The 17,894-nt window shown below is 41.8% G+C and overlaps 1 protein-coding gene across 2 annotated transcripts in view; it reads right to left on the bottom strand.

Moving 5' to 3' along the window:
* The window catches only part of SPON1 (spondin 1), a 282,849-nt gene that overhangs the window by 248,376 nt on the left and 16,579 nt on the right, over positions 1-17,894 (bottom strand). For both annotated transcript variants that reach the window (XR_450390.3, XM_007174892.3), the window contains exon 2: positions 14,801-14,907. Coding sequence is in view for 1 of the 2 variants with exons in the window: in XM_007174892.3 (XP_007174954.1) it covers positions 14,801-14,907 (107 nt within the window). In the remaining variant the exon portion in view is untranslated. The remainder of the gene's footprint in view (positions 1-14,800; positions 14,908-17,894) is intronic.

Raw genomic sequence — 17,894 nt, forward strand, 5'->3', positions numbered from 1 at the left:
AGAGCCACTTTGGTGGATAAAAGGGCTAAATGCAGCCCGGTGTGGGCTGAGAAGTGAATGGACAGTGAAGACATGGGAAAAACATGTGTAGGCACAGCTCTCTTGAGATGCTTGGTTCTGAAGGGGAGGCAGAGAAATGAGGAAGTGTTAGAAGAGATGTGGGGTATGGGGTCCTAGGACTTTTGGGGTTGTTTTATGATGGGAGATATCGGAGGCACTGCCGCCTCCCCAGCCTGGATTCTGACCAGCCTTCTCAATGGTACCCTGGTTTCCTCTCTCCATGGCTGGATGCCTGTGGCTTCCCATCTTCCATTGTACCCAAAGGGTTTGCCATCCCTGGGAAAATCACACCACCTGCTCACTGACTCCTGTTAACCAGGCTCTCGAGGGTTGATGGAGAGAATTACAAATCTAGTCTGAAGGTTCTTCCTAGGAATGTGTGTTTTCTAAACTGGGTCTCTCTGTCGTCAGGTAATCCTTGCGTCCATCTCTCATGAACTTCCTACCACATCCCTCCTGCACTTGTTTCCAGCCTCTTCCATCTCCTCAGTCCTCAGCTCTGTCCTTGCCCCTCTGCAGGTGAACTTACCTCTACCTACTTAAAAAAACGTTTGTTGAGCATCTTTCAGGTCAGGCTACAATCAATATGCTTATATACTTATTAAAAGGTGGTCTGTGGAGTCCCTGTATCAGATTTACTTGGGTCCTCTGCTCCAACTCCTCATCCACTTATATACATAGAAGCAAATTCTCTGGGTCGGGGACCAGAGAGATGCATTATAAACAAGAACCTAGGAGATTCTGATGTTCACTACAATTTGAAAACCACTGCTATACATCATTTAATTTTCTCAATAATTCTGTGAGGGAGATATTATTATCAAAGTCAGAATTATATGGAGAGCATCCTGTGTGAACTCTTACCTTCATTTCTTGTTCATACTCAAATTGTTATGTATTTTCACCAGTTTCCCTTGCCTTTGTCCTGTCTCAAATAAAGAAATCTCCCTCCCACCCCTGATCAAGACTACATCCTCTTTAAAAGGTTCCCTTTGATCCAAACTCTTCCCTCTTCTTCTGGTACTTTGATCTATCAACTAATGATGATGATGATGATGATGACGACGACAGTGGTAGTTATAATGGCTAGCATTTATTGAACATTCAGTATTAGCCAGCTACTGACTTTGATAAGTCTTTTTTATTATTTCATCCGATCTTCAAATACTTCTTCTACTTCTTTCTCTCTTTCGTATTACCATTCATTATAGGTATGCTACACCTTTGATTATTATCCCACTGTTCTTGGATATTCTGTTCTGGTTTTTTTCATTCTTTTTTTCCTCTTTGCATTTCAGTTTGCAAAGTCTCTACTGAGAACTCTTCAAGCTCACTGATTCTTTCCTTGACCATGTCCAATGCACTGGTGATCTCATCAAAGGCGTTCTTCATGTCTGTTACAATGTTTCTTATTTCTAGCATTTCCTTTTGATTCTTTCTTAGAATTTCAAACTCTTTGCTTACATTACAATCTGTTCTTGCATGTTGTCCACTTTTAAAAATCAGAGTCCTCAGCATATTAATCATAGTTATTTAAATCCAGTCTGGTAATTCCAAAATCTATCATATCGAAGTCTGGTTCTAATGTTTGCTTTGTCTCTTTAGGCTGTGTTTTTTCTTGCCTTTTAGCATGCCTTGTAAGTTTTTGTTGAAAGCTAGACATAATCCATAGGATAATAGGAACTGAGGCAAATAAGCCTTTAGTGTGAGGTTTTATGTTCATCTGGCTATGTATGAGTTAGCCTGTGCATTTAATGTTTGCTGTAGTATGGGTGTCAGAGGCTTCAGTCTCCTCCAGTGTCTTGATTTTTGTCTCCCCTATTATCTTTGGTTTTCTCTAGAAACTCCTTCTTAAATAGAGTTTATGCCTTGAAGCTCTCTTGGTTATAATCCACTGTTATTATACTAAAGCCCTGTTAATGTGATAGTCAAGTATTGGGAAGGGGAAGCAGTCTAGAATCCTATGATTAAATCTCAGGGGTTATTTCCTTTTTTAAAAATCAGGCCATCGTCTCTGGGCCGGGACCTTTAGAAGAATTTCTTGGCCTTTTTTTTTTTTACTCCCTTTATGTGAGACAAGAATGCTAGAGCAGGCTGGAGTTGGCTAATTGCCCTTCCCCCGGGTCACGTAAGGCTCTGGTAGTTTCCCTTGAGGGAAGATCTTTGTTAAGGAGAATGCTCTGGATATATTTCAAAATGGTTACTTTCCCCCTCCCTCTGCCTGAAACAGGAGAGGATTTTTCTCTGATCTTCACTGTGAGAACCTGGTAGGGGTCCTGGAGGTAAAATTCACAAATATGTAGTGATCCCCTGACACTGGGTTCCTAAGGAGTTTGACTATCAAGCTAGTCCATGCTCAGCCTGTAGTTGTTCATCAATTACTGTGTAAGTATTCTGATCAGTTACTGTCTGCAGCAGTTTCTGCTCCTGATAAGCTGTGATTCTCAGTGTTCTCTGTCTCTCCAGTTTGGGGGTGAGGAAGGGCAGTTTGCCTTGTGACCTCAACTCACTGATGGATCTAATTAGAGTTGTTGATTTTCAATTTTTCAGCTTTTTTCTTGTGAGGACAGGAGCGGTGATTTCTAAGTTCTTAACATGTCATAGCAGAAACTGGCAATCCTTATCTAATCGTTACAAATCTTTGAATTAGTATTATTCCAAATTGATAGGCAAGGTTAAATTAAGTGGCCCAAGCTTATGCAGTCAGTGAGAAATGGAGTGACTATGTTGCCACTAAAATGATAAAAATTATACTGGGATTCAGGCAACGTCCTATACTAGGATCCAGAAAGGCAGCTGCACAAGTACAGGCTGCTTTGGAAACAGGACAAGAGGTGTGGGTGAGCATGTATCCTCATATGGGCACATGTGAGGAAGCCCTGGGATGTCAGCTGACTTTGGGAAGGAAAGGAGTGCAGGGTGGGGGCCAGAATCCTTGTCTTTACATAGAGTCAGTATCATTTCATTGTCAAAAAGAACAACGGGTTTTAGGGCTGAATTCCAAAAGGCACTGCTATTTATTAATTGCCTACTATGTGCCAGACACCATGATAGTGCTGAACAGACACAGTGCTGAACAAAGCAATGTCCCTACTCTTGTGGAGTTGACATTGCAGTGAGGGAAAATAGCTAACACACCAGCAAGCACATACCAACCATGGTGATCAGTCAAAAGAAGAGAACTCAACAGGGTAAATGGGATTAAGAGTTATGGGGGTATTGTTTTATAAAATATGGTCAGAAACGGACTCTTTGACAAAAGAGACCTCTGAGCAGGAACCTGAAAGAAGTGAGGTAGTGTGGGATTTAATGGATATCTGGGGGAAGAGCATCCCCAGAGGGGATGAGGAAATACACAGTCCTTGAAGCATGCATTGATGGCTTAGCTGAGGATACAGGCTCATTCAGTCTGCAGAGACATAGGCTGTGAGGACAGTAATTACCTATGTTGGATAAAAGATGCCAAATTTGAAGAATCTTGAAATGCGGAAGAGGTCTTGATTACAAGAAGGTAATTGCACAAGAATGGGATTTGCAAGTTGGGGTTTAGTAACCACATGGTAGGTGGATGGGAACTTTTTCCAGCCAACACCTTGGCCTCCCCAAAATGAAGGACTAGGGGACAATATCGGATATCAGCTGGGGGTCAATGGGAGGGACAGTTTTGTGTCCAAGGGGAAAAACCAAGACCAAGTAACTTGACAAAGGTTACACATTCTCTCTAAAAGTAAGCTCTGAGCTAGGCTTCTACTCAAATTCCTACTTGATCAGCTGTGATAAATAGTGATATAACAATATATGTCAAGAGCCAAAAAACTATTTGATATAGAAACTTGGGACTCTATCCCATGGACATGATCTAAAATCTAGAAACACAATGTCCATAAGGGCAAGGGTTTTTGTCTGTTTTGTCACAGCTGTATTCTCACAGCCTAGAATATGCCTTGTACATAATAGGCTTTGTAAATATTTGTTGAAAATAAGTAAATGAATGAAAAGGTTTTCTTCATAAAAATTATTTATAATATTTAACAGATTTACCTAAATATGCTACAATAGGCTATTGTTTAAGTAAACTATGACCCATTTGCTCTTTGGATTTAACTATTTTAAGAAGCATACAGATGGCTTACAAGTTTGTAAAACCAGAATTAAGATCTATCCTATAAGGTAGTTAGATCTGGAATGAAGGCTCATCATTCTCATTCTAAAGATGAGGGGATTGCAAGGCCACACAGTGACTTATTGACATTTTTAAGCTACTTAATACATACATGATAAAAGTGTTTTGGGAGCAGTAAACATTATACATTGTCTGCTAAACAATTCTGTCATGTATTTGCAAATGATTTCCAGAGCTTTAGAAAAATAGATGTGGAAACAATGCTAGTTCCCATGCAAGAAAGCATGAGACCAGCTAATGCCAGCGAACAAGGGGGTAGGGCCAGAAATTCCAGCAGCAGTCATCCACCAATTTGGAAAACACTTATCAACTGGCCAGTGTGCCAAGCCTTCGTGAGGCCGTGGGAATACAGAGATGGCTGCAGCCCAGATTCCTGCCTCTTTGCAGAATCTTGTAGGCAAATAGGGATTTAACACATCAGGGCTACACGGTGTGTGAAGAACTAGAATAAAGGGATGTACCAAGTGTTTGAGAGCTCAGAGATGGGGTAGGGGGCACAGATTCTAAATGGGATGAAAGCAAGACACGAGTATCAGGAAACACAGAGGACATGGCATGTGAAGTGCTGTGAGATGATAAACCTGGTGTGATCCCTGGAACGACCCAGAAAGGATTTTAGGGGACCAAGTAGTCAATTTATGTCTGTCTCTCCCATACATCTGCCCCTGGAGCTACAAGAGATGCTCAATAGAGAAAATGGTACAGACTGCAGATGTTTTAATCCTTGCTTACTGCCATTTACTGGCTCTGTGCCTTTTGTCACATTTCTAATTCGCTCAGTGTTACCTTGCCTATAACATGGAGACGACAATAGTGCCTACCTCATGGGATGGGTCTGAGACTGATGGGAAATTAATACATTTATTTATTTTTGTGACAAATATTTACTAAGCACTTGCTGGTGGCAGATACTGCACCCGACACTGGTTGTGCAGTGGTGAAAGAAACAGACAGTCCCTGTTCTTGTGAAACTTATAGCCTGGAGTGAGAGAATGAAAATAAATGAAGCAACTAGACCGGTTAGTACCCGGAGGTGACAGTCGTGGTTTCCTCCATGTGCTCATTCCCTGAGGTGTAGAGACCTTGTCAAGGTACAATTTGAATCCCATTTTCGGTGAAGCCGTTGTGTGGAGTAGGTCACAAAGCCAGTCACTGAGCCCAGCCAAACAGCTAGCACCCACGTGGAACAGAATTTTGTTTTTATTTACTGGGTACCATGTATCCACTGAAGTTTTTCATTTTATGTTAGAGCCTCCCAATCATATTACAGTGAAGATAGAAAGAATTGAAGAAGTCTGTCTCTCTCCTCACTTGGTAGAGGCAGACAGACAGCTGGTGAGTTATACCTAAGATGAGATGTCTGCCACATCTACAGAGGGATGGAGTTTGTGATTCACTGGACACAGAAAGGTAGAAAGGGCTCTAGGCTGCTGACTCAGAAGGAGGAGACATTGATTATGTCCAGGCAATGTATTGGGCATTTTATATAAATTATCTCATCTGATACTCCAAACAATCTTTATCATGCCTATTTTATAGATGAAAGAACTAAGGTTCAGAGAAATTGACTTCTTCACCCAGTTGGTAGAGGCAGAATTTGAGCTCGCATCTGCAAACTCCAAAACCCATGTTTTTTTCCAGACACCCACTGTACATTCTAAATAGAAAAGCGAAGCTAGAATTGGAAGAATAATGAGATACATGATCCTTTTGGAGGAGGAAGATCAGCCTAAAAATAGCGATGCTTTTTACTGTCATAATAAACTGTGTGACCACCACTGATACTGTCAAATTCTAAATGGCCACCTCTAGAAAGAGAGGAGCTAATAAACACATATACCTGTGTGTGTTGTGTGTACACACTTAAAGTCTAGAAGGAAATATACCCAAATGCTAATAATGATTATCTCTAGATTATAAGATGACTAATTTTATCTCTTCTTTATCCTCTGTATTTATCATTTTCTCTATTTTCCATCACAAAACAAGGGTGTGCTCTGTTGAGAGGAATGATGCTCAGGTCCTGATCAGGCATCTGGTCCCCAGACTCAGGGCTTGCCTGCTTGGAAGGAAACTACTTGTTGTCCTTTCTGGTATCAGGCAACAGGGACCAGGGCTATGGCAGCCTGAGGACAGACATCCAGCCCAGGCACTCACATGCCATGCTGCTTCTCATTTTAAATGAGAAGCAGCAACTTTAAATGCTTTTAAACAGCAATTAAAAAAAGAAAACTAAGTGTTGAAAAAGAGGTCTTGATATTGATTTTTAAATATGTCCTTTTGATGGTTCCTTTAGGATCACAGCTCACAGAGGCATTTTACACTGAGTGACCTCCTGAAGGGAAGGGGCCAGTATAGCATGTCATCCATCCCCTGGTTCATTCATTTGTTCATTCGTTCGTTCATTCATTCATTCATTCGAGAAAACGTTTACTGTGCCTTCACTGGTCTCTATGCGCTTGTCAAAGTAGATACAATGAAACACTAAAATAGAGCAAGTTTTAAAATAGAGGAAAGATTGCTCTGTCATAGCATTTAGGTCTTTACCTAAATGTCATTTTTCTTAGCAACTCACCATAACCACCATTTTAAATTGCATCTATCCATTCCAGTTGCTTTATTTTTCCCATTACCCCTATTACCTACCACATGCGTATTTTATTTATGTTGTATATTGTCTCTAATTCCCTTATACTAAATTATAAGCTCTAAGTGTGTATTAAGTTCTGCATTTGTTTAGGTGCTTTTCCACTTTAAACTAGTTGAGGGCAGAAATGAAATATTGTTCACTACAACCAAAAATTAAGTATTTTAAATGTAACAAATGTCTATTACTTATTTTTTCTCATATTAATTTTCTAAAACAAAATTTAGTGTTGGAAAGTAATCAACATGAAACATGGTTTAAACTTCAAAAAAAAATAGAGGAAAGAGTATAGTGGTTTTTACACTATACTCTTTATAGAGTAGAAGAGAAGAGAAGCGTATAAGAGAAGATAAACCCTTTATCTTCACCCCTTGTCCACCTGCAAACTTCAAAACCACCCAAAAGACAACTCAAAAGTTACTGTCTCAAAGAGACAGAAGACACAGAGATGGCCAACAGGCACATGAGAAGATGCTCAACGTCTCTAATTATTAGAGAAATGCAAATCAAAACTACAGTGAGGTATCACCTCACACCAGGCAGAATGGCCATCATCAAAAAGTCTACAAATAATAAATGCTGGAGAGGGTCTGGAGAAAAGGGAACCTTCCTACACTGTTGGTGGGAAGGTAAATTGCTGCAGTCACTATGGAGAACAGTATGCAGGTTCCTTAAAAAAACTAAAATAGAGTTACCATATGATAGTGATCCCACTCCTGGGCATATATCCAGAGAAAACTCTAATTCCAAAAGATACATGCACCCCAATGTTCATAGCAGGACTTTTTACAATAGCCAAGACATGGAAGCAAACTAAGTGTCCATCAACAGAGGAATGGATAAAGAAGATGTGGGGTGTGTGTGTGTGTGTGTGTGTGTGTGTGTGTGTGTATACACACACACATACACAATGAAATATTACTCAGCCATAAAAAAGAATAAAATAATGCCATTTGCAGCAACATGGATGGACCTAGAGATTACATACTAAGTGAAGTAAGCCAGACAGAAAAAGACAAATATCATATGATATCACTTATATGTGGAATCTAAAAAAATGATACAAGTGAACTTATTTACAACCCAGAAACAGAATCACAGACATAGAAAACAAACTTATGGTTACCAAAGGGGAAGGGGGAGAGGGATAAATTAGGAGTTTGGAATTAATAGATACACACTACTATATATAAAACAGATAAAAAACAAGGACCTACTGTATAGCACAGGGAACTATATTCGATATCTTGTAATAACCTATAATGGAAAAGAATCTAAAAAATATATATATATATATCTGAATCACTTTGTTGTACACCTGAAACTAACACAACACTGTAAATCAACTATGCTTCAATTAAAAAAAAGTTATCATCTCTATAAATATCCTTTCTCTTCTCCCAAATCAGCTCTCACTCCTCGCTTCCTACAAATGATTGCTTTCTTATTTGCACACATGCAGCAATTATAACACTTAGTACGCTGCAATAGAGTTCTTTCTATACAAGTCTCTTTATGTCACAGGTAGGAAATGATCGCATTTCGAATAAACAGACAAGACCACCCCAATACCCAAGGAAATAAATATCTAGGCTCTCCTATAATCCATTTTGTACTCCGCCAGTACACCTAGAATGCCAGGGTTGCAAAGTTCTACTGTAGCTCTTGACCTACTAATTAACACCATGGACCAGGCCTTTATTCATCTTGGTATGCTCAGAGCCTAGTATGTTGCCTTTCACATAGCTGGTAATTAGTGCTTTTATTAGTTCATCCCAACTAATATTTTTTGAGTGTCCACCATGTGCCAGGCACAGTGCTAGTTGATAGAAATACACTAGGGAACAAAACAGATACGGTTATGCCCTACAATTTGGTGTGGCAGAGCAATATTAAACAAATAATCCTAGAAGCAAGTATATAAGTGGTAATAACCACCCTTAAGGAAAAGTAGGGTGCTATAAATGATATGGAAATATTTGAATAAACAAATAAATGAATGAAAGAAAGCACTGTATGTTTTATATGGTAATATCCATTCACTAGAAAGGTGTACTCTACAGGAAAAGAAAGAGAATATTATGGGCTATCTCAGGACGGATTAAGAATCCCATAAGACAATCTATGTGTTCATGCCCCTATGATGCATACTGGGACCTCATTTGTGTTTTGTGGTCCTATCTCATGAATGACTCACTCTGAACTTACTTACAGGCAACTAAAAATCCTAAGATTCTTTTGTTGTTGTTTGCTTGTTTAACATGCTGCCATAAATCCAAATCGCTCTTCTTGTACAGGTGCAATAGGTTATTTGGATCTAAGTAGGTAACTTTCTGTGTTCTTCCATTAGCTTTCATCTTGCTAGATTTGGTCTATCAGTTTGACCTGCCCAAATCCTGTCATGCCCAGCCCTGATATGGGAATATATGTTTCCCTTCATATCAGTGGGTGTGGCTACTCTGATGGAATGCCCATGGTTGTTGAAAAGAGTGCTGAGTGAAAATTTGGGAGAGGGCTGGGGGGCGGAAATCACCTTTGAAACACATATCAAAAATATAAAAATGTCCATATCCTTTGCATTTGTAATTACACTTCTGGGAATCTCTTCTAGCAAACTAATACCAAATAAGGAAAAAAACTTTATGCAAGAAACTTTTACTCCATTATTTATAGTAGTGAATAGTAGATTGAAAAATTCTAATATCTTATAAAGGTCATGATTAAGCTTAGGTGAGTGTAAAAAGAAGTTTTCCTATAAAGTAAGAGAGAATTCCTAAGAACAGGCTTGCAATAGCAGTTTATTTTTAGAAAAGTGTGTTGAAAACTCATTTAGCGTCTCACGTGGCTCAGAACTCATTAGGAGCTAATAAATATTTACTGTTAGTGAAGAGATAATGGAAATAGTTTATAAACAGGTGATTAAGAATATGGACAAATTAGTTATTAAAAGATACTTGTTTGTATGTTATTGATAAGGAATCTTAGGCAAACATTCCTCTTTATAATGAAGCTTTCTTCCTTTGATTGGCAGACTATTCCCTAAACTAGTTGATGCATATAGGCCTTAAATTAAAAATAAAATAAAGTGATGGCATTATAAACTAGCAGCTTGAATTTTAGTACAAATACTGTGCTTAGAATTCTGTCAAACTGGAGTGCTGACTCTGTGAGGCACACAGGGCAAGGTGCTGGGAATATAGCAGCAAACAAGACAGGCAAAAATCCCTGCCCCGTGGAGCTTACAGTTCAGTGGAAAGGGGCAGATGATGCTCAAGTCAACAAGTAAAATAGATAGCACGTCAGATGGCAATCAAGGCAACGGAAAAAAATTAAGTGGTGGAGAGGGATAGGGAATTCAGCTCAGGGATAGAAGGGGGAATGAAGTTTCAAATAGGGTGATGGGGCACGCCCCCTGGGAAAGGGACGTCTGAGCAGAGACCTGAAGGAGGAGGGAGAAAAGAGCTGGGCAGTTGGCTGGGTCAGGAGCATTCCAGGGAGCAACTCGTTTTGAGCAGTACAATTTTAAAGGATTGGTGGATTACTTCTGTAGAGTGAGTCCAGCTGCTGCATTCCTTGTCACTTTCAATTAACCATGAGTACACCCAGCTAGCTCATCAGACTCCCGTGTCTCTCCCTTCCAGCAGCTGGGGACAGACAGATACCCTAGTCTGTGCCAAAGCTGCCACGCTGGACCCGCAGCTGGAAGCAGAGAAGGCAGCCCCGCCCCTTTCTCCTGGGTCTCTGCCGGGGTGGTGAGAGCGGTAACCCTTACGCTCCCAGTCCCCAGCAGCCCCAGTCCCTCCCCCCTGAGTCTAAAGGGGCATTAAAGTTTGCTTTAAAGTTTCTTTTGTACCTGGTGAGTCTGTGCTCTCTGAGTAAGGGCTCTCATTTAGAAGCAAAATCACCCGCTCTTAGAGCCACTTTTAGAATTAAGAATGTAATCTTCCACCAGATTTAAAGGGTATTAGAATTTTGTTGTTGATGTCAAGTCCTCAAAGCTGTCATATTTGGAGTGAGGGTGTTAAAGAAGTATATCTAAATATTTGTTAATTGCCATGCATATATTTTTAAAATTACATCGGTGTTTGTCGCTTCTGATCATCTGCTCACGTTCCAACTGATAACTTGCTGACTTTTTGCCATGCCTGTTGATATAAGGCACAATTACAAGGAGGATGCTGTAAGCTCCTTGAGGGCAGGACTATGTCTGTTTTTCTCACCATCGTAACCCCAGTGCCTACCTTAGTGCCTGGCACATTGGAGACCCTCAGTAAATGCAGATGAATAAATGAATGACTCCAAAGATGACAGCTTTGGTACAGAGAGAAAAGACGTTTATGCTAGAGTGGAGGGGGGGCAAGCATAGAGAGCACAATGTCTGAAGCAGGAGAGGTAGGATGGGGCATGAGCAATGATTCTTCCCCCTCTAACTTCGGAGATACTGGGCACCCAAGTGAAGTGTGCATTTAATGCACAGGGCAGGGCAGGGCAGGGCAGGGTGGGGAGACGAGTGTGAGAAAATCACTGGCACAGAGTCCCTTCCCTCCCATTCCCCCACACTCCACCTCCATGGATGTTGGATTGCTCTGGTCCATTTACTTAGCCCCTTGGAGACTCAGTTTCATCATCTGGAAAATGGGTATAACAATCCTGACTTCACAGGGTTGCTATGAGAACTAAGTAGGATAACGTATATAAAGCTCTTGACCTAGAGACTACTACCATAAAAAAGTCATAATACACTCTCATTGTTTCACTTAACATGTACACATTGAGAGGCAGTATACATGGTTGGGAGCAGGGATCTGGAGCCAGACTGCCCGTGTTTGAATCCCAGCTTTATCGCTTAGAGCTGAGTGGTCTTAGGAAAGTTACTGAATTGCTCTGTGCCACAATTTCCTCATCTGTGAAAAACAGGACAACAATGCTTATCTCATGGTGTTATTCTGAGGATTAAGTCGGTTAAAAAATGTAAACCACTTAGAACGGTATCTGGCATACAAGCATTATTATTGTATGCTAGGCATTTTTCATGTATGTTTCCCACTTTGATCCCTCTAGGGCTCAAACAACAGATATGTTGATGTGATGGTGGAGAAGTTCATGTTGGATGGGCTGGATCCATGTCTCATGTCAACACTGGTTCTCAAACTCGAGTGGCCATTGGATTCACCCTGAGGGCTTGCTGAAACACAGGTTGTGGGAGCCCCACCCTCAGAGCTTCTCATTCAGAAGGTCTGGGTGAGGCTTGAGATTTTCTGTTTCTAACAAGTTCCCAGATGGTGCTGATGCTGCTGGTCCAGAGACCACACTCTGAGAACCACTGTGATGTAACAAGAAAGGATGTCAGAAGCTCTAAGAGAAGAAGGAAGGATGGATGCATAAAGAGATAGGAGTTCTGGAACAATCCCAAATAGGACTGAGTTATGGGCACTAGTAGAAAGAATAATTTGTTCATTTATTCATTCAACATTTACTTACTGCCCACTGTGAGCAGGGCCCTGTATTCACCAACTGGTTGCAAGGACAAAGATTTAGCCAAGCAGAGAGAACAGTGAGCTGGAGAGGACTATCAATTTACTGAATTAAAACAGCATCAAAGAAAGAAGCCATGTCCCCACAGGCCTAACTCAGGCATCATTTTGTGTGTGTGTGTTTATCAGAATATACATAAAATTTACCATTTTAACCATTTTTAAGTGTACAGTTCATGGCATTAAGTACATTCATATGTTGAACAGGCATCACCACCACCTATCTCCAGAACTTTTTTCATCTTCCCAAACTGAACCTCCGCACCTGTCCAATAATTCCCTATTTCCCCCTGCCCCACATCCCCTGTACTTTCTGTCTCTATGAATTTGACGGCGTAGCTCATATAAGCGACATCAGACAATATTTGTCGTTTTGTGCTTACTTACTTCACTTAGCATAATGTCTTCAAGGGTCATCCATGTGATAACATGTGTCAGAATTTCCTTCCTTCTTAAAGATGAATAATATTCCACTGTATGTATACCCTACATTTTGTTTATCCATTCATCCATCAGTAGGCATTTGGGTTGTTTCTGCCTTTCGGCTCTTGTAAATAATGCTGCTATGAACATGGCTGTACACTATTTGTTCAAGTACCTCCTTTCAACTCTTCTGCATATATATGTCTAAGCATCATTTTAAAGCAGATAAATTTTGTTTGGGTGAATATTAAGATCACATTTCCCATCTCCCACCCCCTACTTTTCCCTTCTTAGAACTTTATCCCTCCTGACACTCAGGTACCCAGATCTCTCAGCTGCCCCAATCTTATAAATCATTCACACCTCCAGGTAAATTAGAACAACAAGAACAAGAGGAATATATTTTAGTGCTTTATGGGCTGAGTGTATGCATGAGTCTTCCTTTCCCTATAATGACAATCTTGCTGATGCACTGTCCAAACACACCTGTGCCAGGAGCTTGTCCTGTACTATAGGGAAGACATTTAGTCACTGGAATCAGACACCTGAGAGAGAAGCCTGGCCTTACTATTTACTATTAAATCACTTTAGGTAAGTGATTTAATCTCTCTAGGTTCAATTTCCTGATCTATAAAATAGGGATAATAGTTCTTATCTACTTGGTTGCTGTGAGAATCAAACTAAGATAAACTAATTAAATTAAGATAAACCAAGATAAGGTAAAGCACTTAACCAAGTGCCTGGCATATGGTAAGTACCCAACAAATATTGGTTGTATCTGGGTAACTCCTTCAGATACATGCCAAGAAAGTTCCTGACACCTAGGTCCATAGAAGGACATTACAATGAGCATGGAATTAACAGTTCCACTAGGCCAGAAGTCCAGAATCCTAAACGCTGGACATTTTTTTTAAATCACAGGATTCAAAATTACAACCTGCCCACAAGAGGTTAAAGATATCTTTGGATGGGGAAGATATTTTGGGTGCTCTGTGGAACCCACAAATTGTACCAGAATCCCCAGCAGCCAGCTATGGGTGTAAGTGTTCTTCCTGAGTTTTTTTTTTTTCTTCTGAGTTTGCAAATGCCAGATAAAAATGGATTCCAGAACAATGGAAATTTGAGATGAGAAATGGTTACCGCAGACTTGGCCGCGCATCCTCCTAGGATCGCGCCAGTCATTTTGGGACATGTTCTGACAGCTTGCCGGCCTCTTTCTAAACCTCTGAGAGGGGGTGATGTTCCTGCCACTTCCCCTGGAAGAATATTCCACGGTGAAATATGACTCACTGGCAGGGCCCTTGTCTTTGAGATTCCCTTTCTTCTCCTGACCCACTTTCGTCTTGCTGTGCCCTTTTGTACAAAGTCAAACGAGGCCTCCCCTGGATAAGGCTGCTCTGCAAGGACTGACATTTAAAGACCATTACCACCTCTTCAACTCGGCCCTGTTCATTTAGCCAAGCAAAGCATGTTTAGTTCTTTTAATCTTCCCTCATAAATCAATCTCTTCGTTCCCTTAATAGTCCTTCTCCTGTGCTTTGAACTCCCTCCAGTCTGGCCAGCCTAAGCTCTTGTTCCGTTTACACTTGAAAATTGCCAGTCAATTGAGAAATGGCCGCACAGGAAAAACATCCGTGCCTCGCTAGGGTTCTGGGAGCTCCCACCACGCTGGACTGTCTGCTGCCCAAGGTACTGTGAGCCCCAGAAGAGCCCTGCCTGGCGGCCAAGCCCCAAGGCCTTAAGGTAGACGCAAGGCATTTGCTGCCTACTCCGTTATAGGTCTTTCCATGGACCTGGCCCACCCGCCCAATGGTCAAGGGAATTGCATGAGAAGCCCCCTCAGATACCTGCCCCATTCCTTGCCCTCAGCCTCCTCGATCCGGCCCACCTTTCACTTGGCATCTACCTACTAGAGCGACAGGGGTCCCTGGAAAAGCCCAGAAGGGGTCTTACCTGGAAGGTGCCGGCATGGTCTTCCTCCTTGTCACCCTCTCTGTTCTCTTTGAGGGCGATCAATGTGAATCCTCTGAAGTAAGAGGGAGGGGCAGCTGAAAGTGTCACTGCAGAGACAGAGGAAAGCAGATGATAAGCATAAGAATCAGCTGCCTTCCATTCCTCAAACGGATAAACGTTGAGTTCCCCATTAACATCCCAGACCTGTGGGTAGCAGGGGCAGCTGTCAGTGGGAAAGGCTCATGCTGTAGAGTAGTGAAATTTCACCCTCTCCACCCAGCCCCCTCTCACATTTCAGAACCTGCTAAACGTCTGAACTACAATCTCACTTGGGAATTCTTGAATCAACCAAGGCTGAGGTGAGCTCTCTCTCAGTAACCACAATTTGACAAAAATAGTCCCTGGTCAGCAACTCTAGTCTTGACAGTTATCTAATATTACACTTCCATAGATCAGCCCAAGAGAGATCCAGCTGCTTGCAGCACAAACTCCTGTAGGATGTGGCAAAACACATTTCCTATTTCTTGTGGGTACTGAGCTAGAACACATTCCCAGCCTCCCTTGCAGTTTGGTCTGCTGGTACCCCAGTCCTACTGGTGGAAAGTGTGAACAGACATGATGCCTGCCACTTCCTGCCTGGCCCATCCAAACTTTCTACATAATTCTCCATTCTTCCTCTCCCATCTCTGCCTGCTGAATGCAGGAGATCCAGCAGAGGACTCTGATGCCCCAGGAGGATGGTAGAGCCACAAGATGTAAGGAACCTGGGTTTCTGAATAACCACACAGATAATCACTCATGGACCAGAAACATCCATATTATACTTGGCATAAACTGGAAATACACTTATATTGTGGGGGATTGTTTGTTACAGCAGTTGGAATTATGAACCTACTTTAAACTCTTCCTTCCCACATTGACCCAGAGAACTAGGTATTCATTGAAATCTAGCTCAGGGATCTTAGCAACGATGTTTGCCCCTCCCTTTGTATCTACAATCTCCTGAGATGGAAATCCTTTATTGCAATTTTTGCACTGGATTGCAATTCTATTTTTACCACCCTTCTCCACTGGACTGTGAGTTAATGCTGGAGAGGAACTGGGTTTTCATTTTCTTTGTATCCCTATCACCTAGCACAGAGCCTGGCATCTAAGAGATGCTCCATTCAAGCTTCTTGAAATTGATGTAAATTGAGGTCTAAATTACTGCCTATATTAAAATGCTAAGATTCTTTAAACATAAAATTATAGACTATTAGTGCTATCCTAAGAATCCTCCGTTCCAAGTCCTCTAATTTCACAGATAGGACACAAAGACACAGAAATGTCAACAGGCACACTGAAGGTAGTAAGACCACCCAGAGGCAGGCTTCGGGTCTGGCCCCCTCCCCAGTTTAACACTCCACTCATTGCTCTACATACTGAGTATATATAGGAATATCTATAGTGTGTGTATTCCGTAAGCGTTGACTAAGTTTTCAAAATTTAAAAATCAATTCATTGAACCTATAGTATTTACGTGATTCTGATAAGCAACCCCCTGTTGAGGAGCGGCATTTAGTCTTCTAGTTTCAGTCCTGAAAATGAAACATTCCAAAAGTCCAAAAATTAAAACCACCATCTAGGATAATTCAGCAATGGTCCGTGAGCCACCAACAAAATAACATCTCAGAGAAGCACTTGGAGACACAAAGATTGCACGTCTCATGCTGTGATTGGTCAGTTCATCCCACGAAAGTGAAGGTGCATTCTGATTGGTGGCTACTGATGTCTATAAAAGGTCAGATAGAAAGTAAGGAAGAGAGGATGAGAAAAAAGCACAAAGAAGTAAAGAAGAGTAAGAAATGTGGTTGCTCAGCAGTGGCAGCCAGAAAATGATGCTTATGATGTCAGGAGAAAGAACTGAGATCTCTGAGGGATAGACGGACAGCCCCACAGCAGTCTGAGGTTATCTAGCATGGGGTGGAAGGGCTTTCAAGGCTATTCTACACAATTCTGGAGGAAGGGGAGCACAGAACAAGAAGCAGACAGTAAAGGTGCCCTGCCCACATCACCTCAAATTCCTCTGTACCATTGTAATGTGACCCTGGTGCTGACGTGCCTTTGCTTCCAGAGGCCAGCACCTGCAGCTCGTCCCTGGTCACTGGAGTCTGCTCGGCCTAATATGAAAGGCCCAGCTACCTTGCATCAGGTGATGACAATTCTGAGGGGTACCTGACACCTCGAAATGGCCCTGCAGAATCAGAGCTCACTGGGGTCATGGGCTGGCAAGGCTTCTTCCTCTCCGTCCCAGTTCCCCACTCCCTTATTGGCTTCCCCTGGGAGCACTTCCTTAATAAGTCAATTGCACCCAAATCCTCACCTGAGGGTTTGTTATGGGTTAAATTGTGTCCTCCCAAAATATATGTTAAAATCCTAACCCCAGGTTCCTGGAAATGTGACCTTATTTGGAAATAGGGTCTTTGCAGATGTCATTAGTTAAGATGAGATCACATTGGGTTAAGGTAATCCTCAATCCAAGATGGCCAGTGCCCTTAGAAGAAGAGACATGGAGACACACAGGGAAGAATGCCAGGTGATGACAGAGGCAGAGACTGGAGTGAGGCATCTGCAGGCCAATGAACAGCAAGGATTGTCACCAGAGGCTGGGAGAGGCATGGAAGAGACTCCCTGGGAGCCTCCAGAAGGAACCAACTCTGATGACATTTTGATTTCAGATTTTTAGCCTCTAGAACTGTGAGCAAATACATTTCTGTTAGTTTTAAGCCACCGGTTTGTGGTTCTATACATGGGAGCCCTAGGAGATGAATAATATCTGCTTCTGGGGAAGCCAGCATAAGACAGACAGTCAATTTCTGCTGCACAGTCGCTGCCTTCAGGCTACAGCTCAAACCCCATAGACTGATAGGCCCACAGACTCTGCCTTTCTGGAGAGCTTCATCAGCCACATTTCCACTCCCTGCCACACCGCATTTCAGTCCTGGGACTCGCTCACTGGCAGTTTCCTGAAAAGCCATATCATTTCACCCTACAGTATTATTTCTTTCCATATGCTATTCATACGCTTGGAATGTTCTACCTCCTCCATTCCTAG

This window comes from Balaenoptera acutorostrata, chromosome 9 (assembly GCF_949987535.1).
Source record: "Balaenoptera acutorostrata chromosome 9, mBalAcu1.1, whole genome shotgun sequence".
NCBI classification, from domain to species: domain Eukaryota; kingdom Metazoa; phylum Chordata; class Mammalia; order Artiodactyla; family Balaenopteridae; genus Balaenoptera; species Balaenoptera acutorostrata.